Genomic DNA, 24,028 nt, shown 5'->3' with positions numbered 1-24,028 from the left:
AAAATGTCTTTTTTGTCTCATGTTAGACCAGCAGTGGGGTTTTAGTCCCACGACCAACTCTGAAAAACAGCTATTCTCAGTCTCATTGAACAAAGTGTTGCCTGTCCTTGAGCACAATAGACACCTCCCAGAGAGGGAAAATATGGAATCATGGGACTCAGTTCTGCTGTCAGTGTACTAATATAATGTAAGGTCATGTCACATCTTGAAAAGTGAGTTTTACAAACTTAAAGCTGGACAGTATTGAAATTTAGTTGGTTTCGTTGGTTATAGAAAATTATTCTAATGGCATAATTTTTTTTAGGCAAGCCTAGTGAAATTTTGTGCAGTTCATGTGCTGCTTTCAGTCCATTCATTTCAAGTATTTTTTAGGTTGGATGCATGGGTGGAATGGGAGGTTGTGGTACACATCTTGACCGTGTCTGTTTAGATACTACCACTGGGGGGCGCCAAAATTGCACATTTTGAGAGATTTTAAAATGTACAGGCTGATGTGATACTTTCAAAATTGCAATTGTCCTCTATTCAAAGTCTTTTGGTTGATGTTGTGATCATTAAGCCGAAGATAATTTCAATTTATTTTCTGCACATTTGATGTAGAAAAACTGTGACAGACGGCATGTAGATGGAAAAATCAAAGGCGTTATCTCCTTACCATCCTCCACATCAAAGGCATACGAGGACAGTCGTAGTGTGGTGCCACAGTAGTCGCACTTGAAGCAGCTGCGATGGAAGAACTTCCCCTCTGCACTCAGCCTCTCCATCACGTACACACGCTTTCGACAGAAGAAGCAAACGTCGCTGCCTCCGATGTTGACCGGGAACTCTTTTCTCAGAGAGCCCTGTGGAAAGATAAAGCATTTAATCAGTCTTTAGAAGAAAAGGGGGAAAAATACGGGAATTGAGGAGAGGCTTAAGTTCATCAAAGATTTAGTAAACATTATCAAGGCACAATCTCACCACTGTCAAAGTATGCTGGGTATTTATTCAGCTATTTTATAATCTAATAACCACATCACAGCAAGTCATCATTAGGAACAAGGAGGTACAGTAAAAAAAAATCATTTTTCATAACTGTACAAAGTATCTACAAACACAAGGGTAACCCAAACTTCTGTTATTTGTCAAGCAAACACATTCTACAGGCAAAGGGAGGTGGATCAAGGTTCAACTGGGACAGAAAACTAAGACATCAGTGTATCAACCACATGTCACTGAACAAAACAACACTCTGGCAAGCGAGGCTTTGACTTGTGCAGAGGGTGTGCCTCTTCTACCACCTGGAACTGAGTGCTTACCAAATCCCTCTTTTCAGGTAAGGGCTTGGTGTCTTCCTGAGATTGAAGCTGATTGGCTATCTGCTCAGCCAATGAGCTAACTCCTCCTGTGTACATCCTTACATAGCGCTATTAACAGCGTTAGGAAGAAATAAAAAAAATAGATAAAAAGACAGGTGGAGAAACATTAGAAAATGATGGAGGAAAAAGAAAGAACATGAAAAACAGATGGACGAGGAGTGTGTGGGGAGATCATTCAGCACAGCAACAAGTGTTTCAACACAGGAGGCGTTTACAGACAACAGTGTCTGACAGGTCATTTAGACATGACAAAGCAATGTTTCCATGCTTAAGTGATCAAGGGTTTAGATGTATTGGAAGCCCCACCAAACTAGTTACAAACCAAACATACTCTAGCTCATAAAAACAACTCCAACTCTGATATAATAACTTCCGCCCTCAGTCAAACAAGTTATTCCATACGTTCTGTGGTGCATTTATTTGCCAACAAAGAGCATTATTGGATTTGTGACATCAGAAAATAAGTATATTGTTTTTCGAAAGACAAGAGCTGCTAATACTCGTGTTTACACACAAGCAGTCATGCATTTTTCATTCACATGCACACGGACACAGAGTCACTCACACTGTACTGTTGTATTGAATAATAAATATAAACAAAACAAAATGCTGGAAAGCACCATAATAAATGGTAAATGGTTTATTATTATCTGAATTCAGAGAACATTCAACATATAAAATGGTTTTTAGTTTAAATCCTGAATTTTTCTATACCACGATTAGGCTTCAACTAATCAAAACTCCAAAATAAGCTTTCTGATCCTCAATAGGAGAAGAATCAAGGTCACATGTGGTATGAGCAAACTTAAGCCATGAAATATTTGAAATGAGATTTGGGCGTGCTGTGCTGTGCTGCAGTCCCACTGCTAAGTTGTTACTCTGCCACAGTTGGAACTGTGCTTGTCAACATGGGAGTTACGCTAGATTAGATTTTTACTGCCAAGCCGCTCTTCTATCTAAAGCAACTACTAGGGACTCCCTTTGCAACATAACTTTCGGAATTATAATTGAGTTCAAGCATGCACCAGATAAGAATATATTGATATTAGATAGTGTCACAGTCACAGGGACTGATTACTCACCAACATATTTATCACAAAAATCACAGTAAATGGTTAACAGGTTGCAAGTTAGTTTTTTTTTTTTTTTTTTTTTTGGGGGGGGGGGGGGGTTTCAGATAACAAGCAGACAACTTTTAAAACAGGTCTTAGGCGAGCTTAAGCCGTGTTGAGTAATTTTTAGAACTAAGTGACACGATGCGTCTTCCTGAAAGACAAAGTGCAGGTGTAGCGTGTTAGTGTCACCACACTCCATTCCTTCCAGGCGTGAAGTGACTACCTGTCTCAAGGTGTCAGAGGAGGAAGGGGGAGAATCAGGGGGACTCTGGGCTCGGGCCACGTGCCATTGTTCCATAAAAAGACGAGAGGGTTTTTTCTTAGGCTCCACGAAAGAGGGGGAGAGGAGAGTATTTATTTATATATATAGGTTTTTTTGTTTCTTTCTCTTTTAACACAGTTTCATACCATTTGTTTTCTCCTTTACACCATTTTCTAAAATAAATGATTAGACAGTTGTTAGGAGAGTAGCCTGTTGGTCACCTTCATTCCCTCTGGAGTAAATTGTTTAGTAGGCTAACACTGTTTTTTTAGTCAGTGTACCCTTTTTTTTTGTTTCTCTGTTTATACATAATATTAGTGTATCTACACCTGTGCAAATGGCACAGGTGTAGACAATTAAATGTGTTTTCAATGAGCTGTAGTGCTCTATGCTAACATGTTAGCATACACTGCTGACTGAGAGATTGCTACTGACACCGCTTCTTCTCATTTTTACTCAGCGTAATCTCTATGCTCTTTATGGTTCATCTTTTTAAATTGTCTTTATTAATAATATTCCTATCTCTGTATCTGTGCTAATAGCAAATAAACTAACCTGTATTAACCTCAAACATGTGTTTTCCAGATGTATTCCTATTTCATCTTCTATTTGAACATGTTAGATTAAACTGCTGAGTAAGGGGCAGCAAGCAATACTGAGATAAAACATTCTTATTATGTTTTTTAGTTTGTTTTGTTTTTAAATTGCACTTTTATGTAGTTTAAAGGTGAAATCTCATTAATCCTTCACTTAACAGTTTATATTTACATCTCTTTAGGATGAAACTTCAGTCCTATCTGCAGTCAAGGTTAGCCACAAGTGGTTGTAAGATTTTTGTGTCAGATTCTATTCATCTCCTTCACAAAATGTCAAAAAAATCTACAAATTCATTCATTTACCATTTAGTTTTACAGCTAATGTGAGTTCTTATGTACATGCTGCCCACCTGCAATTACTAGTTTAACCTGATAGTAACAGTGCCAACAACCTTCTGGGGATCCATGGATGATTTTGCTGTCTACTCCTAAAATAAGAAGTTGACCAACAGGATGAGTCTCTCAAAAACTTGCATTCATGTATAAATATTAGACTGATAATCAGCTGTCTGTATTAATGGGGAAATTTCACCTGTGGTGCGACTGGCCTGCCTTCAAACTGAGAGGCAAGTTGCTCAGCCCTCTCCTGAATACTTAGCACATATAACGGCATTTGGTCATCAGAATTCAGAGGCCTTCCTGACTCCTGCAGAGAAAAAGATGATTCAATATCCAAAGGGATGTTTGAGGAAAATGTAACCTTTTAGTGGTTTCCAAAAACAATCTCCCATCCAAACAGCTTGTCATTGTGGTACAGACCATAGATGGTCTTTAGCCATTGTTTTCATAGTTCAAGCTGACAGTCTTTAATTTATGTAGTAATGTCAGCCTGAGTGGGTAAACTATGAAAGCAATGCCCTGCAGTTAGTAGAGATATCTAACAGAAATACCTTGCAAAACAACAGACTACACTTGAGATAAACAAACTGAACTGAACAAGCTCAAGTGAGTCTAAAACTAAAACTTTCATAGGAGGTTATTTCTCAGTACGACAGAGGGTGATGTGTTCAGAGTGTTAGTACACAGCACCAGAAACCTAACCTTTCTGGAAGAGTCAGGAGAGGATAGTGGTGAACCAGGACTCTCAGTTAGGCCTCGGGACAAGTACCACTGCTCTATAAAGAAACGGGACGGCTTTTTCTTAGGCTCCGCGGAGAAAAGAGGAATGGTTGAAAGAGGGCGTTAGACTTGAGAGAAAGTGCAAAAGTACACCAATAGCAAGTGAAAAAAAATACTCAACACTGGTAACCATGTTCGTACAAAAAAATCCATGCACGGTGTTCACCTTTGGTTTTGGCTTGTCAGGTTTGCCCTTAAACTTTGAGATCAGGCGGTCAACCCGTTCCTGTATACCAGGTATGTGAATGGGTCCTGGGTCTGGCAGGTGCAGCGGCTCCCATTCCTGCCAAGGAAGCCCTATTGAGACTTGATGCTGCGTGGGTGTATCTAATGGCTGAATGCTTTTAATAGCATGATGTTATATAAAAGGAAAATAATGGTTTGTTCCATATAGATGTCTGTTTACAGCAGCTCCAACCATTATCTCATCAAAAAACTCCAACCACAAACAAGCAGTGACAAACATGAATACATGTCCATGCAATCACTCATTTACTCTACCCCGTATTTCAGAGGCCTTTCGTAGTATTCATGTTCCTCTTCGTCCGGAGTTTTACATAAAGGCTTGAAGGCAGAAATGGGCAGACACATGAACTGTATTAACACTTTGGTTTTCATCAAGCGTAAATAGACTATTACAAAAAGGAGTTGTTGAATGTCTCTTAGGAGAACAGCTTGTTAGTATCTCTTACAGTGCCTGACAATAAGTTTAAACTAGCCAAAGTCTCTGGAGTCTGAATTTATTTACAAGCCATCGCATCCCAACAACATACCCTTCAGCATGAAAGACAAGCCTCTCTTCTGATAATGACACGCACTACCCACTCACAGGGAAGAAAACAAGACTGTGACCTCTCTAGCAAGTTCACTTGGGGAATTGCAGCATTTTGTTTTCATTTAAACTACACACTGCAGAGGTCAAACCTGAGGGTCCAGCAGACATAATTAGGAAGACTGGTTGTGGATGTAAACACAGGGACTAAGGGAGTATGGGGGCACTCGATGAGTTTGCCATGGATTTGTGGCAGAGATAGACAGACACAAACAGACAGATACAGCAGACTGTGTGTCACCTCTGAGTGAAGAGAGAGCGAGGAAGTGGAGGAAGAAGAAGGGAGCAGAATGGTTTTCTTTGGGCAGCTCCGAGAGCCCGAGCTGGACAGTTGGTCTGCACCACTTCTGGCCTTGAGAGATGAACAGGGACAGCAGATTGAGCAGAAGATGATGAGGATGAGGATGAAAACGACGAGCTAGTGCTAAGATCAATGATTATTTTCTTTCCCTTTGTCATTCAAAGTCGAATAATAGATTTTAATGCTTTCAAAAACTGAGAATAAATTATAATCAAAAATATTTGTGTATACTCTCCACACCAAATTAGTAACACATATGGTTAATAGAATTAGTGCAGTGCTCTACTTCACTTGGTTAAATTCACTTACAAAACAGTAGAAGCACCGTTAAAACACATCACACATTTCCATACAAATACCCTGAAAAAAGGCCATCCACAATGTGTATAGAGCACAATAAAACACTTTAAAAAATATAGTCAGGAAGACAAAAGGGAAAATAATTCACCGGTGCTGTAATTATCTATGATATAAAGCTGATGTATGGAAACTTACATTACAATATTACAGGAGAAAGTTTTTTTTAAGTTGGCTTTGAAAACTCAATCACTTAAACTCAAACACTTTGTGTAAAGAGGAGCTTAGGATTATCACAATTATTTCCAGCCTTTACAGCTAACTTTCAGCTAATTTACTCAGCAGCGAGGGGCTTAATGTGGAGTGAGAGGACATTTAAGAAGAGCAGCGAATTAAATCCCTTTAAGACAGCAGAGTTTGAGGCTTTAAATCAGTGTCTGTGATGTGAATGCTTAATCAAGTAGTGACAAGACAAAAAAAAAAAAAAACTTTCTTAGCCTCAGCATGAGAAAACTGGATCTGGCACTTAACTGTGCTGACTCTGTTATTCATAAGGGAAAACAGTAAAGCGGGGGGGGGGGGGCAACAAGGCAGAGCAGTCGGCTACAGCTTGTCCTCTACTGAGGCTGCAGGAGTGAATGTAGCGCTGGATCTTATTTCGTTGTTGGCAGCATGTCTGTGCACCTATGGGCAGGATTGCTGCAGAAGTAGCAACCTTAACTGTATCTGCGTCCGTAGGGAGGGCTGAAACACTTGTAGCAGGGAACCTTTAACGGGAGCTCGCCAGCCATAAAAAGTGGTGGACAAATGCAGCAAGAAAGAGGAGGACGGTAGACATCATAGGGGAAGACTACACATTCTACTTTCAGGTGTTGTTGTTATTCTATGTTCAGTGTCTTGAAAACACATACCAAACATTGAAATTTGTTCTACATAGCAGAAATATTAAATGTACCCTGCAGAGTACTTGTAGCACTAGGGAACATATTTGCATTCAACACATTTGTTAAGTCTTAAGACTAATAACTAGTTAGTAGTTATTAGTAGTAGTAATTAGTAAATGTCATTTAGTGTTTTGAATATATTGGCCTGTCAGCTTTTTATGACCATGCATTATTAATTTTACTGTTGCGTTTTGGACATGAACCTTCCTACAATGGTCTTTACCTACAAATATGAATCAGTTTACTAATGTCCTATTTCTATTTTCTCCATAAAATTCAGAAAACACTGCAAAATTTCTCAGAAACTACCCAGAAAAATCAATATCTGAGGCAAGACATATGCCATGCAGTGGCAGAATCGTGTTTCATCTTGTATTTGTAACACCTACTTTGAACAGCTGTTGACAAGAGTTTGGAGTCATGAAACAAAATAAACACTCCTCATACTTTGTTGTTTGATCTGCCTGGGGCTGGATCTGTTCTGAGTAGATGTTTTCCAGCGTCTGATATTGTAAAATGATTCTCACAAGATGTTCCCTGGCTGCTTGGTGAGGCTATCTCCCCTTCCCCTTGCTTCTGGATTGGAACACCAATCCTTTTTCATCTGTAGGAGGGTGAACCTGGATTGAATGGGGATGTGAAAGGAGTTGGGAGGACTACCAGGCCAGCGTACCTGCTCCCGTCTGTTGGGCAGTGTCTGATACTTGATCATTTCTTTGTAGCGAAAGCTCAGCTGCTCCTGCTGCTGTGTGCGTCTCTGAACCAGGACAGGAGAAGCAAGGAGGAGAGAGACCATGACGGCGGTGCATTCGTATGTCTCTCTCTCAGACACAAACACACAAAGCTGCACAGCTATTTGATCGAGAAGTTAAAACACTCACACGGTTTTGTTAACCACGCAATACATTTCCAAGCATCCAGACTAGAGAGTTAATTCCACCAAATCTGACACTACAGATTCTGTCCTCAGAGGAGACTAGAACTGATCAACATAAAGCAGCTTTCCCCACTATGACACACCACAGGGACATATGGTTAGATGAGTCAGTCTAGTGGTTAGTCTCTGAGGGGATAAGGGTGGCACGGCTCCACTCTTTACCTTTCTCCATGCTGGGACAGGTGCCAGGCGCACTGGCTCATTCACAGGGGTTTGGGGCGGGGAAGGGGGCAAAAGGCGATCCAGATTGGGCAGAGATTCCCCCTTTGCGGCCAAGGAAAGATGATGTGACAGCGAACGCGGCCAGTAAGGGGGCCAGAATAACCATGCAAGGCATCATGAAATGGTCCATGATGGGAGATGGAGACAAGGAGAGAGAAAAACGGAGAAAAAAAAAGGAAGTGAATCAGGCGCACAGTGGTTGGAAAAAAACTAAAGAAATGACAGAGTCATAAGAAGATCATGCTGGGAGAAGTTTATAATAGCACTTCACAGTAAAAGTCATGCAAAATACACATGAATAATGAATGGAAAAGGGTGAAATACACATGTCTTCAGCCAAGTAACTGCTACACCATTTAGCCCAGAAACCTTCAAATTACCCGTTATTACATTTTGGACAAACATAATTATATCAGCTATTTTCACATACATCTGATGGCAAAAGCAATAAACAAACATAAACCTTTCTAATAAAAAAAAAAATCAAATCAGAAGCAGCTATTTCAAGTCACACAGTAACAAGACGTTTTCTCAGTCTGCAACAGTTGAGAGCCGTCTTTCTCTCAATCCACAATACTGCCCAGTGTTTCCGCAGCCCACATCTCCCTCCCACTCTGCTCTGTTGGTCCTCAGTAGCAAGAAAACCAGTGCTTGGCAAACCAATTTGCCTGAGACCTCCAAGCCCAGTCAGCACTATGAGGCCGCCTACATGACCCAGGAACAATACCCAGCCTGACCAATATTAGCATTCTGGATCTGTGCTCATTAATACAGTGGGCCTGCAGCTCGTCCATCATGAGACCGGAGACGCTGTCATACGAATGAACGATATGAAATCTACATGCTCATCAAAAATACTCATTGTGAGGAAAAACAAACCACAATAAGTGTGCGAAAAAAAAAAGAAAAAAAAAGGGCAATCTCAACTCCTACACAGTCTGAACATCTTTCCCCCTGTTGCCTAATCTTCCCCAAGTGGAAAACTCTTTCCACCACCCCCACCACAAAATGAACCATGTGACTTCCAGCATACCTGTCTTTTGAGTCCTGTATGCTGGGCGGGGGCGTTCTCCTCAAACTTGGCGAGTAGCTGGGTGGCCATGACCTTGACTTTGTTGTGGTTCCCTGCAGCAGCACAGTCCATTTTTCTCTCAGACAGGACAGCAGGGACAGACGGCCTGTCGTCACGACCGGTCCTGGATACTTCCTCCTGCGGGAAAACAGGGTTTTTTTTTTTTGGTGCCTGCTGCCGCCAGTCTAGTGGGATTAATTAGTCTGTTCTGGTCGGATAGACTGATCAAACAGTAATCACAAGCTCTACATCTGATATGCTGTGCTGTCAGTTCTACTCACATCTTCAGACTGGCTAGTTTTCCTCCTCTTCCCCAAACCGTCTACATCCTTCTCTTTTTTGTCCTGCTGATGACATGTCATACGTTATTTTAACTTCAGGCAAAACAATGAAAATTTGTTTTAAGAAATCATGGGGTGCTAACAGGCATTTCACTGACCTTCGGATTTCGTTTCCTGGATATTGCTATGCTCTGGCCAAGTTTGCTAAGGAATGAGATGGGAGACTTGGTGCTGGCTATCAGTGCAGCCTTCTCCTCAGGACTCAGGTTGTGGTTATCTGAACAGAAACCCACAAAGAAAATCATAGGTTATGAGCAAGAAAAAAGCACTCTAAAATCCTCTCAGGATTACAGGTAATTATGTTTTGACTGCATCCGTCCAAAGATGACATTTCTGTAATTACAGACACCTCCCAAAACCAGATTGCAGAACAAGGAGTCCTAGTGCATCACCCACTCTCACCTCCAGGCGGCACTGTGTCCTTAAACATCTCATAGAACTGGCTGAGGTACATGACCATAGAGAGTTTGTCTGGCTCCACCACAGAAGACATCTCCTTGCCAGTCATGCAGGGCGAGATGCCAAATTCCTTCTCCGCCACGTCAAAACCCAACTGGTTGTTCTTCTCCTGGTCTCGCTCGTCCAGCGAGTCGAAGTCACTGAGGGCGAGAGGAAGGAGGGAGCAGGAGAGAGAAGAATCAAAAGACAATGTTGGAATGGGGTGGGACATGAAATGTCAAAGATAAGGGACAAACAGACAGATCCCATCATATAACAATGAGCATTCATCTCGTTATCTTAATCTATATTGATCCATTAAATGTAACATGAATATGCCACACATTTACACACAGGCTAATTTAGCTGATTTTAAACATCAATGGATGGATAATGGTGAGCCTGCATTACCAAAACTAATGAAGAAGCATTTCTATACCGCAGACTACTGTGCATGTTGTGGAAAGCATTACTGTAAATGTCATTATACTGCAGCTGAAAATACCATTAACGTCGCTCATCAATACATTTCAACTGCACATACAGCCCATTTAAAAGCATTAGCAGTGGAATATCACATCAGGCACAGAGTCAGACCCTCCACTCAATCCTCCAAAGCATCCGTCTCGTACATGCGTACACGTGAACGCAGTTTTCCCCAAGGCACCTTCCACTCATCAGCCTCTGTCCCCTCCTCCTCCCATCATCTGGCCTATCAAAGGCAGCAGAGCACAACCGCTACACCTCTTGGTAAAGGTCAGGCAGGACACAGACGCTAATAGCTTATAATGATAATTGCCACGTTGCCTCCAGCCGGTAACAAACTACATTAGGCAATGCGGATGGAGACTGTGTTGTTTATGGAGTGCATGCGGGTAAGAAGTGTTTGTGTGTGTGTGTGTGTGGTAGGAGGAGGGCGCGCGGGGGGGGTTATGAGGAAGGCTCTGTTAAGTGACCCAAGAGGCCATTATGACTGGTAGATGTCACCTCATTTACAGTGATATACTCTCCAAAACCAAGGTCCCAACCAGACAATAAACATCATTAGCAACTCAACTAACTCATATAAACACAGCAGGCCAGTCATTCCGGACGCCGCAGCGCTTTTAACCCTTTCACTCTTGGGATACACTCGGCAGAGTTTGCAACGGTCCAAAAATAGTAAAACTAATTTACCATCTGTATTAATCTGTGCTCCAAGTTGTGTAGGTTCTGCATGTATTTCTTTCAGAATACTCACATGAGATCCGGTCTGTATCGGTGAATGAGGGCGCACAGGGCCAGACCGCTCTTCCAAGACATAGTAAGGTCTGTTACATTAACATTCCTGTAGCCCTCCGTTTGTCTCTGGCACCAGTTGAGCAGTTTACTAGATCGAGCTACAGACTCTGGTGTGGCAGAAAAGAGAAAATGAAAGGCTTGATGTTAAAGCATCAGCTTGAACAGAATCTGGATAAAACCACGCAAGAAATGGCAAACTGTTTCTGGAAAGCACTACACATCTCTTGCTGGGCAATCTCATGGCCTTGGTCCGGCAAGGCTGAGCGTAGGATTATAAAGTTTTTTTAGCATCCATGGCCTCATCATCCTTGTTAGTACCAGTTTCAACCAGTCAGTGCGTAAGTATTATGAACCGTGAGATGTAAAACATTTCTCTGATGTAAAGGAGTAAAAAGGATGCAAATGAGAGGTTAGGAGAGGATGCAGAATTCACAGGTAACCTTTAAACAGCTAGAATGGACATTAAGTGTTGAATATAACCAGGGAGAGCATCAATAACCGAGTTAGTGCACGCAAAGGAAATTTTTAAAGGCTGCAATCAGTCCATCCACAAAGTTCCATCATTCCAGTAATCATTTCATATTACTCATTCATGAATACATAGCAGGTAAACTTCAAAACTGTTAAAACTATTAGGAATCCCTGAAAAGCAACACCATGCATTTGGACTTTGTGTTACCTTGCAACTGCTTGTCAAGCAGGCAATTTTCTAGAGTGAAAATAGTTCATTGTTACATTTCAGCAACAGTGATTGCAGCAAAATCCTACAGTGATCGATGAGCACATTAAGGTTGACTTTTAACATGAATAAAACGCAAGGGATACAAACCATTCCTGGCCAACTTGGGTGTTGAGGTGTTGATAACATTCTCTATTTCAATGCGCATTTCCCTCGACTCCCCTGTGTCAAAGAGGTGACGCATCTGCAACGTAACACATAATTACATGATCAAAACTTGTGTCACCTGTCTATCAAAATAACATGTAGAAATTCCATAGCGCAGCTGCAGTATCCTCGACTTTTAACCAGTACCATAAATCTATGTGTACAACGAAGCAACAATAGAGACACTTGGGATTGTTGGCTCCCATTCTCACCTGGCTGGGCTTGAGGAAGTTAAGGCTAATGTTGGGATAACGTGTGGTCGGATCCACGCTGTAGTGGCTGAAGTTCTTACTGACGTTTTCTGGTGTGGTCTGGGGCAGTAGACGGTATATACTCTCCCTAAAGGACAGAGGAAACACTTTTTACAAAATGTAACACAATCCCATTCGCCGTATGGGCAGAGTTGTATTAGAGGCAAGAAAATATAGATGGATTCTACACATAAACAAAATCGCATTAACATTGTTATCAAAGGGCACAGAGAGTTAGTGCGGAACAGAGAAGTCACATTCCATTCAGTTCTTATGAGAGCCACTTATCCCATTAGTACCAGAAGAGGTGGGACTGATGCTTGAAATCACATACAGGCAGATTTCCTAGTAAAGCACTTAGAGATAAAAGGGTGTGTTTGAAGAGATGGAACATGTGTGTGTGCATGTGTGTGGCTGTGCGTGCACGAGTGTTTGAATGTGAGTACAGGAACAAAATACAGGGAGTTTGGTGTGTATGCATCAGTGTTTCCACGCCCTCACCTCTCAGCCAGCACCTCGAGAGGGGTTTTTCCCTGAGCCCAGCTCTTCACCATCCAGCCCGAGTCCATGGCTGCCAGGAAACCTCGAGCGATGCCAGTGCCCATGGGCCAGAAGGGCTGGAGACAACAGCGAACATCGTATTCAACAACCAAATAAGGCCACAAAAGAACCACGGATATGGAATAACAAAAGGGGTAGGACTGTGCCGCTGACTGAACTTGAGTTAAACATAGTCTGTTGAAACCTGTCGCATCTCTCACCTCCAACAGGCTGTCTCCCACCAGCGCCACCAGCAGCTTGTGGCCATTGCGTTGGCGCACCATGGCGGCGTTCTCGGAGGCGTACATGCAGGTGAAGTCGAACATGGCTACGTCGGGCTGGCCGTAGTGGTTGATGGCAAAGTCCAGTGTGGGCAGCTGGTGGCTGGTGGAGAAATCCGCAGCCTCACGGGCGTAAGACAGCAGGGCAGCCTGGTCTACATTAGCTCTGGAGAGCAGCAGCTCTGTGTCTGCGTAGTCCTACAGCAGAGATAAGAGATTGAGGTGAGATTACAAGAGGCATTAAGAAAAATACTGATGAAAGCAGAGATGTCCACCAGCACTTCTGGCAGTGACTCATTCAGCATGAGAAAGAAGTTTGTTTGCAGCTGTGGCAGAAAAATTAAGTTGACTCATAGTACATTAATTAAATACAAACAAAAGTTTGTTTGCAGTCAGTTTAGTCACTGACAAAATAATATTAACACAAGGTTAACAGAAGCCAAGAGCAGAATAAAAGAGCTTCACAGGATTCTCAGGGCCGCTGCTGTCATGTTGATGTGAGCAAGCACGAACTACACAGCTGATCTCAGAGGAGGTGTACTTTTTACCAGATTATTCCACTTGGAGAAATCCATGACTGGAGCAAATGATGGCAATGCTCATGGATAACGCATGAGAAATCACTGTGGGACAGCTCGTAGAGTGTTTCAGGTGCAGATTTTACTCATTCTGAACCAGACTCTTGTGGCAGCAGAACATGTAGCATGTAGAATAACATTTATTCTAAAGTGAGTGCACCATACAAATACCTAGGGAGGCATAGTTAAAATGAATAAACCGGTTAACTAAAAGGATTCCTAGAGAGAATAATGTAAAAGCAAACGTATGTGGGGATGATAGTTGTGGTTTGTGTTGTGATAAACTTGAATTTGAAGAAGAAATGTCTTAAAAAAGACAAAAATGACATTCAGAAGTAATGAAAGACAATTTAAATAGTAATAACAAAACACCTGAACGTCCCTACAAAAAGTTATAATTTCAAGGTGACAGTCTCTGTAACTTGACTGTGCTACAAGGAAGCACTCGCAGGGGAACGAACTGTGCTGTTCACAAGTCTCTCCAACATGTAGCATCAAATCACTGCATGCTTTCAAAGTGACATGTTTTCATAGAGGGTGGTGAGAGGTACATTCTTCCATCTTCAAGCTCCCTGGTTGCCCAGGCCAGGCTGGTGGTGATGGTGGGTAAGGGGAAGGGCAGGGTAGTGGAAGATATGAATAAGGTTTTTTTTTTTTTTTGGTTTGCCTTGAACTTTGTGAACTCGCCGGTCTTCTGCCAAGCCCTCCCACCCTTCCTCTATCCATTTTCAAGAGTCATAGTCATTGCTATAAAAGGATCTGTCTTGGACTGTCTGTCAAAAACCAGTTGTAGTAAATTGTGCCTTTTCATTAACATGTGCCTACTAACTCCAAATCCCCTCTGGCTTCAGACTTCAGTGAATACCAAAACCTCATTAATGTCATCAGCTCGCCATGAAAACAAACACAGACTTGCACACACACGCACAGGGATACCAAAACATGCAGAACGGCTGTGTCTATGTAAGGCAGCTAAATTTATCTGAGTGAAAAAGTGATGACTGTGAGTAGGTTTACAAGTAGGCTCAGTTAAAAAAAACAGTTCAAGGCAATCTAAACCTACCACACAGCACACCTTCAGCAATGCTAGTACGTGAAGACAGAAATGTAAAACGGTCTTTCCGGTTTCCTGTGGAAAGTGGCCAGGAAGAGGAAACTGCCATGTAAAATCAGGGCGCAAACACTCAGTACGTCTGCTTGAGTTGGCAGTTTGTTGCTGAACACTGTTGGCTTGGTTAGACCATTAGGCCGATACTGGGCAAAAACAGAAGGAGAATAAAAGACTGAAAGAATGAAAGAGAGCAAGACAGAAAGCAAGAGAGAGCCAGACTTGTTATTTTGTCGGTCTGTGTGTGCGTATGGTCTTTATGTCTACTACAGAGAGACAGAAGGAAACTCAACAATTGTCTCTCAAACACACGCACACCCACACGCACACGCACACGCACACACACACACACACACACACACACAGCTCTGGGCTTTGATCACTCACATGCAGAATGACTCCTTTCTCCAGCAGGCTCTGTTTTTTGGCAGTCATCACAAAGTAGTGCGTGTCATCCTTGTAGTAGACAATGTTTTCCAGGTCAATACCTAAAAAGACCGACAGAAAGACGTATTGTTACATTCCAAGGACAATCCTTTTCCTTATTGCCGTAGCTCTCCGCCATGTTGCCATTAGAGGACAAGAGCGGCAATTTCACGACTCAGAGCACAGAACCAAAGCCCCCAGGGACATCGTCATGTCAGCAATAAACTGTGGACAGGCTTGGCATCAAACCTAATGTCAAGCATTTTAATTGGATGAGCTGACAAATTCAGAACTGTGATCAAAGGACAGATTATTTGTCCTATTTACCTTCATTTTTTGGCATCCACTGCATTCAAGAACTAGCTGGAGTTTTTACAAAAACCAAAAAATAAATCCAACAATTGTTATGTTTAATGCTGCATCTTAAGGTCTTGTATCATACTGTTACCTTAAGAAAAGACATGAAAATCCCTGTAAAGTAAAGAAATGCATCAGAGTGGAGCTGTGGCAGACCTGTTGCCTCTCTGAGGTCTTGAAAGAACTTCTGGTTGAAGATGAAGGCCACACCGCTGATCTCCTCGACCTTTGCCTCCGCTGTCGTGTTCCTGTTGATGAAGTTAGCAGTGATGGCGATGGCAAGCTTGCCCCGGAACTCCTTACGCCGAAACCCTGGGGATTACAGGGAGGAAGCAGACAGCGCGTGAGCTTAAGGTCAAGACTCAGGGTGCACGGACCCAGAACTGTGAACACACAGATTTAAAACGTTTCCGATAAAAGACTTAACTAAACTAAACTAGCTAAATGTGCCAACTCATATCTGCTTTTACAACATGTCAAAACCTGCAAATGCATACTACACATTATAAACGCAACCAGATGTTCTGTATCACAAACAACTTGCTGGCTTTTCAAGCTGTGTGAATGTAGTTTATGGTTATCCCAGAGGGAGCCCGCTGCTTCCCCTCTGTAATGCAGCAGTCAGTAGTACAGAGAGGGGTCATGGTACTCTGCTCCATGGGGGCTCGCTTTGCCAGTGTGGCAGTGTGTGAGGCCCAAACACTCACTGAGGAAACAGACAGCCAATTCAACAATTCCTATTCTGCTCTGCTGGGAGAGCAAACACTCTCTGAAGTCGGATGTAGCAGCCAGACTCACACACATACACACACACACGCACACTCACGCACGCACGCACACACATATACACACACACACACAGATGTGCACAAATGCTCATTCATGCGTGAGGAATGGAGTGAGGTCAGGCACCCGACCACAGCTGTACACAAGTGAGATCATAATCATTATGACTGACCTCCGTGTCCACGTGAAGAAACAAACAAACAGTGTTCCCTGTGCTTTCTTTGTTTAGTCAAGATAAATCTGCATTACTAATGCATTTCTCCCAGCCTGTAAACACAGACTTGCCTGGTAGTGTGTTTCTCCTTCCGTCTGCTCCGATGATGACATCAAACTCCAGCTCACTGGCAGGGTGTGTCTTGGGATGGACCTCAGCCCTCCAGCCTATCCCTAAGAAAACAGAGCATGTGTAATGTAATGTGACAGAAATGCATCATAGTTCAGATCGAAACACATGTTCAATTCACATTCATTTTTTCTTGCGCTGGCCTGGCAGCAGCTTGATTCACTCACGTTCAGTCTCTTGATCTTCAGGGGGCTCGATAAGACCCTTGAACTCTACGTTGACATGGATCTCAATGCCCAGCAGGAGAGCCATTTTTAGCAGCATTAACTGAAGCTGACGAATACCTGCAATACAAAGGCAGAGAGAAACAAAACTCAAGTGAGATAAGGACTACACAACAACAAAACGTACATCTTCTTAATACATACAAAACATAAAACCTACAGGCAAATATGACATGAACATTTCAAGTACTGTAAGCAAACGAGAGCAAAATCTGTCATGTGTACTCACTGATATGATCGATAGCACCAGCGCAGAACTTCCCATAGAACTTCTTGGCCCCGAGGCCCCTGAGGTCCTGGATGGTGAAGGGCCAGAGGTGCAGCACATTGTTCCTGGAGAAAGCATCTCTCTTCTCCAGCAGCACCACTTTGGCCCCCAGGAAAGCCAGCTCGATGGCTGTACGTAAGCCGCACGGCCCCGCACCAATGATCAAACACTAGAAACATGGAGACGCAGATGTTATGAATGAGCTGTAAGAACCATACACATTGGAAAAGCCGAGTCACTGCCCAGCTTCGGCCACATGATGAAAACCCACATATTCAGACTGCAACTTGACACTGCCCTCTAACACATCTCACTTCTTCAGTTGTTTTATTGGGAAAAATAAACTTCCTCTTGACTCGAATTTGAGTTTAAAATGAGATTAGTTAAACTAGCGCTTCATTCATCCCAAGGGAAATTTTATTAGCTGGCTAATAGAACTTTGCGTGCAGATAATATTTCAAAACTCTACTAGATAATATTATTAATATTAATAATAATAATAATAATAATATAGCTATATTTACAGTCTTATCTCTTTTTTGGGTCAGAAATGTAAACGATGAAACCCAGAGAAGGCGACAAACCAATATAAAGCAATGACACATCCGCTTGGCTGGTAAACATGAGCATCGCATTACATGATTCCTCTGCGTTTACACCTGGTCATAAAGTGCAATCTGTATCCGGACAACATTATCCAGACATGTTAATGCAAGTCGTAAATGCGCCGTGATCAGAATGTGATTGGATCTTCCTGACCACTTCTGGAAGTAGTCTGGCTCGCATTGTGTTAGGTGTAAACGCAGTATTTGACACCTACAGCTGATTCGCTGCCACCTCAAATTACTCATGCAGAGGTTTTGCAGAGGTTTTGCTCCGGACGACAGACATTCGATCTCATCGAGGATAACAAGAACTCACTAAAAATACCAGGTGTAAACGCAAATGGGAGATTAGATCATTTATTATCGCGATAACGTATCCGGGTACAGATCGCATTTTAATACAGGGTGAAATTTTAACTGAAGTCAGCATCAAACAAAACCGCCTTTAACTGAATCATAGAGTTTGTGCTGATGCAGGCTTACTTTTGAGTTGGCACAGGCACGACCCTTCTTGTACTCCTTATGGCTGGCCCTCTTGTCTAACTTGGCCCAGAGCGCCTTGGCCTTCCAGTAGTTGAGTTTGGACTTGAGCTTGTGATAGAAGACCCTGTACTCGGTGGGCTTGACTTCCAGGTGGTCACACAGCTCCTGGAAGGCCTTGAGCGTGCCCTTAAACGTGCTCGCCTGGACGAAGTTGTCAAACAGCACGTGGGACCGGTTCACCCCATCTCCTCCAGTTGCACCAGTGCCTCCATCCCCCATGGTCCAGACTCACACAGGGCTGTGAGGGCCCTTCACCCCCTGAGCCAGGGGCCTCTGGGTCCAGCCCCAGCCCTGGAACACACTCTCTCTGGTGGAGGGCTTTAACTCAGGCCTCAGGCATCTTCATTCTGTCAGCGAGAGGGAGAGAAATAAAACTGAGTGAATCTGAGAAGATACTTCCACATTCTGCTGCAAAGTTTAGTCCTGTATAAAATATTACCACATGTTGCAACAGAGCATAAAAGCAAATGTACAAGATTACAGCTTTCGAACGCTCGAATGACATCAACACTGTACAATCCACCAAACTTAAGAGACTCTTGCCTCTTTTGGCGCCCTCTTAATGAAATGGGCCCTAAAATTCTCTAACTAAACAACCATATGTATTACAGCTGGTCAGACGAGCGATCAAAACTGCAATTAAGGATAAAGAACGTGTCATTTAAGGTCTCGCTGTCATTTCTATGCAGCGACTTGACCTCAAACAAGCCCTTATCTGTCTAGGTACGCGGCTGCCAGACACAGGAAGAGCACTGAGCCCACACAAAGCCAAACAGGAAACGCACAGGGCACATGTGTGTAGACATTTCATGTGGCACAGAATCTGTCCAGACAGACCCCAGACGCAGGAAATAGTCAGTTCATCCCAAAAAATACTGTCACACTCAACACAATCCTATTCATTCAAGAAATAATCTGACATTAGTGAGAAGAAGCCAGAGATGACCAACAGATTTCTCCACTGTCACTGGCCCCTGGTTTGTTATAGCTTCCTGTGTAAATACTGAGTGAGAGCTGACTTGCTGCCGTTGTTGTTTTACCTGCTGTGACTTGTGGCAGTTGAGCTTTATGTGTTCTGCTTTTTAACCCCCAGGGGGACGAGATCATTCATGTTCTTTGGCGTCTATGGCTCAGCTGTCATGACTGGAATGTCTTGATGGTCTCTCCCATTAACTCTGACTGTATTTATTGAGCAGCATGAGCACCCTTTAAAAGCCTTTACTCAACATCAGTGCAAGTTTAAAGGGGGAGATAATGGAGAGGAAAAGGGTTAAAGAAATATCACAAAGCATAGGGACAAAAGTGGGGATGTTGACTGCAAAAAAAACAGTCTATTTGCTGACTTATACATTTTCAGCCAAGCAGTGGTTCTGGTTTGCATTATCTGCAGGGCAACGAGGAGAAACTCGCCTTGCTTGTTGGAAACTCACAGTGGCTCAGCAAACAGGATCCCCTATGTAACTCTTCCACATTCAGCATGTAGAAAGAGTATCCCAATAATTAGCGTGAGTGATTAAATAAACTAAATATTAAAAATGAATACGTGTTTCTGATCAAAAAAAGAATTGTCAATAAACTTTTGTTTGGGACCTAACTTTTATTTTGTAAGGAATGAGTCAGGACTTAGTTACTTCCTGAAGGACACACATGACCAATTCAGTCTCTCTCTCTCTCTCTCTCTCTCTCTCTCTCTCTCTCTCTCTCTCTCTCTCTCTCTCTCTCTCTCTCTCTCTCTCTGTGTAAAAGCTTGAGCTTTGTACTCAACTGTCCAGGGTGCTGAGCTAGTTCATGAAAACCAATGTAGTCCCAGTCCCAATGGCAACACATGATGAAAGGGAAGCAGGTACAGAGGTCAGCTGGCCTCCTTTTCACACCCTGCCAACTCCTCGCTGCAGTGAAAACAGCAGGCTCTGGGTTTGGCTCTGCCTCAGTCAGGCATGATCGGGGCTGAAGGCTGCAGTGCCAGCACAGACAGAGAAGGCCCTTTTCCAACACAAGCATTTAGATATCAGCTACATCATTTCCTCTGTAAGTGAATTTGACTCTAAAATCCACACACACAAACTGTAAAGGCGATCTGTAGTAGCTTGTAGTTTACATGCAAAATACTGTCGAGCACTAGTTCCTCTAAGACAGTACAGATAAGACGGCATCAACATCGATCATAAAATCAAAAAAGGAATGCTCTGATCGACCGTGTCAGTGGGGAGTCAGCCAATACTCATTACCAATGACTCAATCAATGGTTCTTAATTTGTTTGTCAATAATAACGGCAACATGATCAAAAGTAGTAACAGAGAATACATGAACGTCACTCAAATAGTTGTCAGGCATCCGAGGCCTGTTCCTGTTTATCTCCACAAGGACTTAAGATGCTGTGGTTGATTGCCGTGCAGAGTAAATTGATGTGCAGTCAGGCTTGCAGTTTCTTTTGTGTCTGGCAAGTGGTGGGGGCCTGCGACGGCACGCTGCGAGCAAACACAGATGAAGGAGAATTTCAAGGTTACGTTCTACACTAAATTTGGGCCGGCGTGTTCGCTTCAGACTCTTCACAGCCATTTTTCTTGGTGCACGGACACTTATCCGTGCAGAGTTCAACTGCACCAGCAAGCCACAGATTCCAGGTGCATCAAGTGTGACATCAGGTGAATGGGTTAAGTGCAAAGGGAACCACGATGACATCTTTCATTCATCATTGGAGAGTGTTTCAAAATATAAAAAGATATAATAAATCACTGCTCCCGTTCCTTTTGAAATGACTAAAACTAAATAATTTTTGGAAGCAGTGAGACCAAATATCATAGATGAACTTTATAGGTAGGACTGCGACTAGATAACCTTTTTATCATCAGTTAATCTGTTGATTGTTTTCGAACACTATTGATTCATTTTTTTATGTAATTTAATCTAGGCTTTTTTTTCATGAGATATGGCTTCAAAAATTATCAAAATAGATGCCTAATAATTTTCTGTTTTTACAGGGTCTCATGCGCAGGGGGGGGATTTCTGGAAATCTTAACAAAGAGGAACCAGTTGAGATCTGTATCACATCAGCTGCAAACTCATCAACCCCAGAAAGTCTGACAAGAGCATGTTAAAACAAAACAAGCCCTGAATTCTTACACTCTACTCTTTGACCCTTCTCATGGTTTTCAAGTTAACGACGGAGGACAAGCAGAGGGGTGGCAGCTCATCAGCATTGAGACTGTTTCTAGAGGCAGAGAAGACGAAAGCAGTTCATCTCAAGCTCCTTGTTGAAAGCCTCGTGAACCGTACTTAAAAAGGAACAGGAACTTGAGAGGATGGTCTCAGAGGGTTCATAATTCACTTAATGGTGAAATCAAATCTTTCTTACGTGAGCTAAGTTAAGTTCTCTTGCTATGTCTCTCTCCTGGTGCACAGCAGGGACAAAAGCGACCCCCCCACCCCTGTGGGATTTTTATGTGACTGTAAAGACATGCAGGTTGTGGAGACACATCAAGGACTACACATGGGAAATGAAAGGATGCTATGAGCTTTATGACACACTTGTGAGAAAGCTCGCAGTAAACATCGAGCACACTTTGAGGTCTTTGAAGGAAATGGGGGAGCAACTGCTCACAGACATGCTGGGTCACAGTATGCGTTTGTGTGAGCTGCCCAATGACGGTGCAGCTCAGGCAGGCTGTGCTGTGGCATACGTCCCCCCTCAGACTCTAACCCAGTTTAATGACAACAATAAACCTGTCCCATAATACGACAGTAATGACAGTAGCCTCCTGCAGAGACTCATGTGGCCACTCAACGGGAGAGGCTGCAGCATGTGTTTCTGTTGGGCAGAGAATGGTGACGGAGAGACCCCCAAAGATTGGAGTTATTGAATATGATTTAGACAAAGTCCTGTTTTTCTCTTCTACATGACTCAAATTGCAAACAAACAATTTTCACTGGATAACACAAAGAAGAGAAATCCAAACGGCTTTGGCTCGGCACGCACTCAAAATCGTCTGGACATCTGGATAAGATAGCAGGATTTCACACATTCACAGAATTCACACAAGAATTACACACATGCATGTAAGCCTTTACACACTCACTCACTCTCTCTCACACACACACACACACACACGCGCACACAACCCCTCCCACCCCAACCCCCCAGTCTGCATACACACACAGCATGCCTTTGCTTCTCACTGGTTGTATTACATCATCCTCTAATCTAAAAATAGAGCCAGAGATTAGGCCACTAGGCTACAAGTTTGACAGCACTGCCTTTGTACACTGTAAACACTGTCACCGCCAGTCATAAAAATTCATAGACTATAAATAAGAATTGATTTGAAAACAGACTGGATGAATGAGAATGTTGTAAATTAATATTAATCAAAACTTGTGGTGCCTATTTTTCTTTTTAGTTCAGTCACGGAGGAAAAACCACATTATTTATTCTGTTTAAAACAAAGAATAGAATAGAACAGACAATAATATGTTGTCCAAATGTTCATTTTCTCTGTGAATATAACACAGAACACTGTTTGTTCTGCTTCTTATCCACCATAGAAGCATAGAGTAACCAGAATGACTGTAAGTTTGCATGTGTGAGTCCTCAAATAACATTTTGTCCTCCGTCAGTCTCCGGCTCAGAAATGACTGATGCTCAGTGGACAACCCTGGAGATGAAAGTTAATATCCCGACCCATCTCCCCCTCCCATCCATCAGTAGGCTTGGCACAGAGCAGGAGGGAGTGCAGGACGCAATCTTTCTCCCTGAGCAGAGGAAATCTCCGCAATAATGGACGTGCAAGCAAGAACATTTAAGTCATTCAAACTTATAGCCTGCCACACCCACTCCACCACTTCCAAAATCCTACAGCAATAATAGCTGGATTTGACTGTTTTATGTCTCTGCTCATTTCTCCTTGTTTGCCTTATGACGACTTCCACTCCGTCTTTGTTCTTGACAGTTAATGATCACCTTCGCAGCCCACTTATACTCATTATGCTCCTCACTGGAGATGGCTGCATTACACTATGACTATGATGCTAATTACAAAGCAACGCAGTAGCTGCCTGTAGGGTTCAAATACATCATACTGACAACAAAAGTAAACTAATTAACTCTTATTTCTCCGTTATTTGTCGGTCATCGTGTGCACAATATTTAGGCTAGCAGTTAGAGGAAGTTCACCACCGTCAATAAAAACAGAGAGCATATGCTAGGCTTATTTTTAAAGCAATAGCTCTACATTTTGGGAAATAAGGGTTAGTAATCAAGAGAATAAGGTGATTCTATCACTTCAATCCACCCATTATGCTAATAGGATTAGTCATTTTAGCTTAGTCAATTGACCTGAGAATTTCTCAATAGCTATTTTGACAACTGAATAATGGTTTACGCTATTTATTAAGCAAAAATACCAACTTGTGTTGGTTTAAGCTTCTTATAAGTGAAGACTTGCAGCGTCTCTGTATTTTATATTGTTGTAAAATTAATATCTTTGGGATTGTTGGACAAAACAAGCGCATGAAGACGGACATTTTATACTATTTTCATTACATTTTTTAGACTAAGCAATAAATTGATTAACGGATAACGAAAATAATCATCAGTCGCATGTTATCTTGTACTCCAGCAGTTTAATACCTAACATGATGTAAATCCTTCTGAGCGATTCCACCAAACCTAATCACTTGCACTTCCTTTCATTTTTTTCTGGCTCACTTCAAGCACTTC

General features: G+C 42.5%; 1 protein-coding gene across 25 annotated transcripts in view; it reads right to left on the bottom strand.

The window, feature by feature from the left end:
• Positions 1–24,028, bottom strand: part of mical3a (microtubule associated monooxygenase, calponin and LIM domain containing 3a) — an 85,271-nt gene that overhangs the window by 27,595 nt on the left and 33,648 nt on the right. For 14 of the 25 annotated variants that reach the window (XM_056387963.1, XM_056387973.1, XM_056387978.1 and 11 more), the window contains 19 exons: positions 18,252–18,658; positions 17,125–17,332; positions 16,839–16,955; positions 16,614–16,715; positions 15,699–15,854; positions 15,147–15,247; positions 13,014–13,271; positions 12,754–12,869; positions 12,214–12,340; positions 11,945–12,038; positions 11,795–11,824; positions 11,075–11,222; positions 9,799–9,995; positions 9,495–9,613; positions 9,337–9,402; positions 9,017–9,193; positions 7,924–8,025; positions 5,524–5,634; positions 656–842 (listed from right to left, as the gene is read on the bottom strand). In XM_056387963.1, coding sequence (XP_056243938.1) covers positions 656–842; positions 5,524–5,634; positions 7,924–8,025; positions 9,017–9,193; positions 9,337–9,402; positions 9,495–9,613; positions 9,799–9,995; positions 11,075–11,222; positions 11,795–11,824; positions 11,945–12,038; positions 12,214–12,340; positions 12,754–12,869; positions 13,014–13,271; positions 15,147–15,247; positions 15,699–15,854; positions 16,614–16,715; positions 16,839–16,955; positions 17,125–17,332; positions 18,252–18,530 — 2,695 coding nt within the window. In that variant the 5' untranslated portion in view covers positions 18,531–18,658. Of the gene's footprint in view, positions 1–655; positions 843–1,298; positions 1,407–1,434; positions 3,978–4,372; positions 4,478–4,616; positions 4,734–4,951; positions 5,015–5,523; positions 5,635–7,923; positions 8,026–9,016; positions 9,194–9,336; positions 9,403–9,494; positions 9,614–9,798; positions 9,996–11,074; positions 11,223–11,794; positions 11,825–11,944; positions 12,039–12,213; positions 12,341–12,753; positions 12,870–13,013; positions 13,272–15,146; positions 15,248–15,698; positions 15,855–16,613; positions 16,716–16,838; positions 16,956–17,124; positions 17,333–18,251; positions 18,659–24,028 lie in introns of those variants that run through there. The other 11 variants (XM_056387985.1, XM_056387987.1, XM_056387991.1 and 8 more) reach the window with 9 other exon arrangements.

Source organism: Seriola aureovittata, chromosome 10 (genome assembly GCF_021018895.1).
Source record: "Seriola aureovittata isolate HTS-2021-v1 ecotype China chromosome 10, ASM2101889v1, whole genome shotgun sequence".
Classification (NCBI taxonomy): Eukaryota; Metazoa; Chordata; class Actinopteri; order Carangiformes; family Carangidae; genus Seriola; species Seriola aureovittata.
The sequence above is the reverse complement of the archived record's forward strand: the minus strand, read 5'-3'. Positions and strand labels throughout refer to the sequence as shown.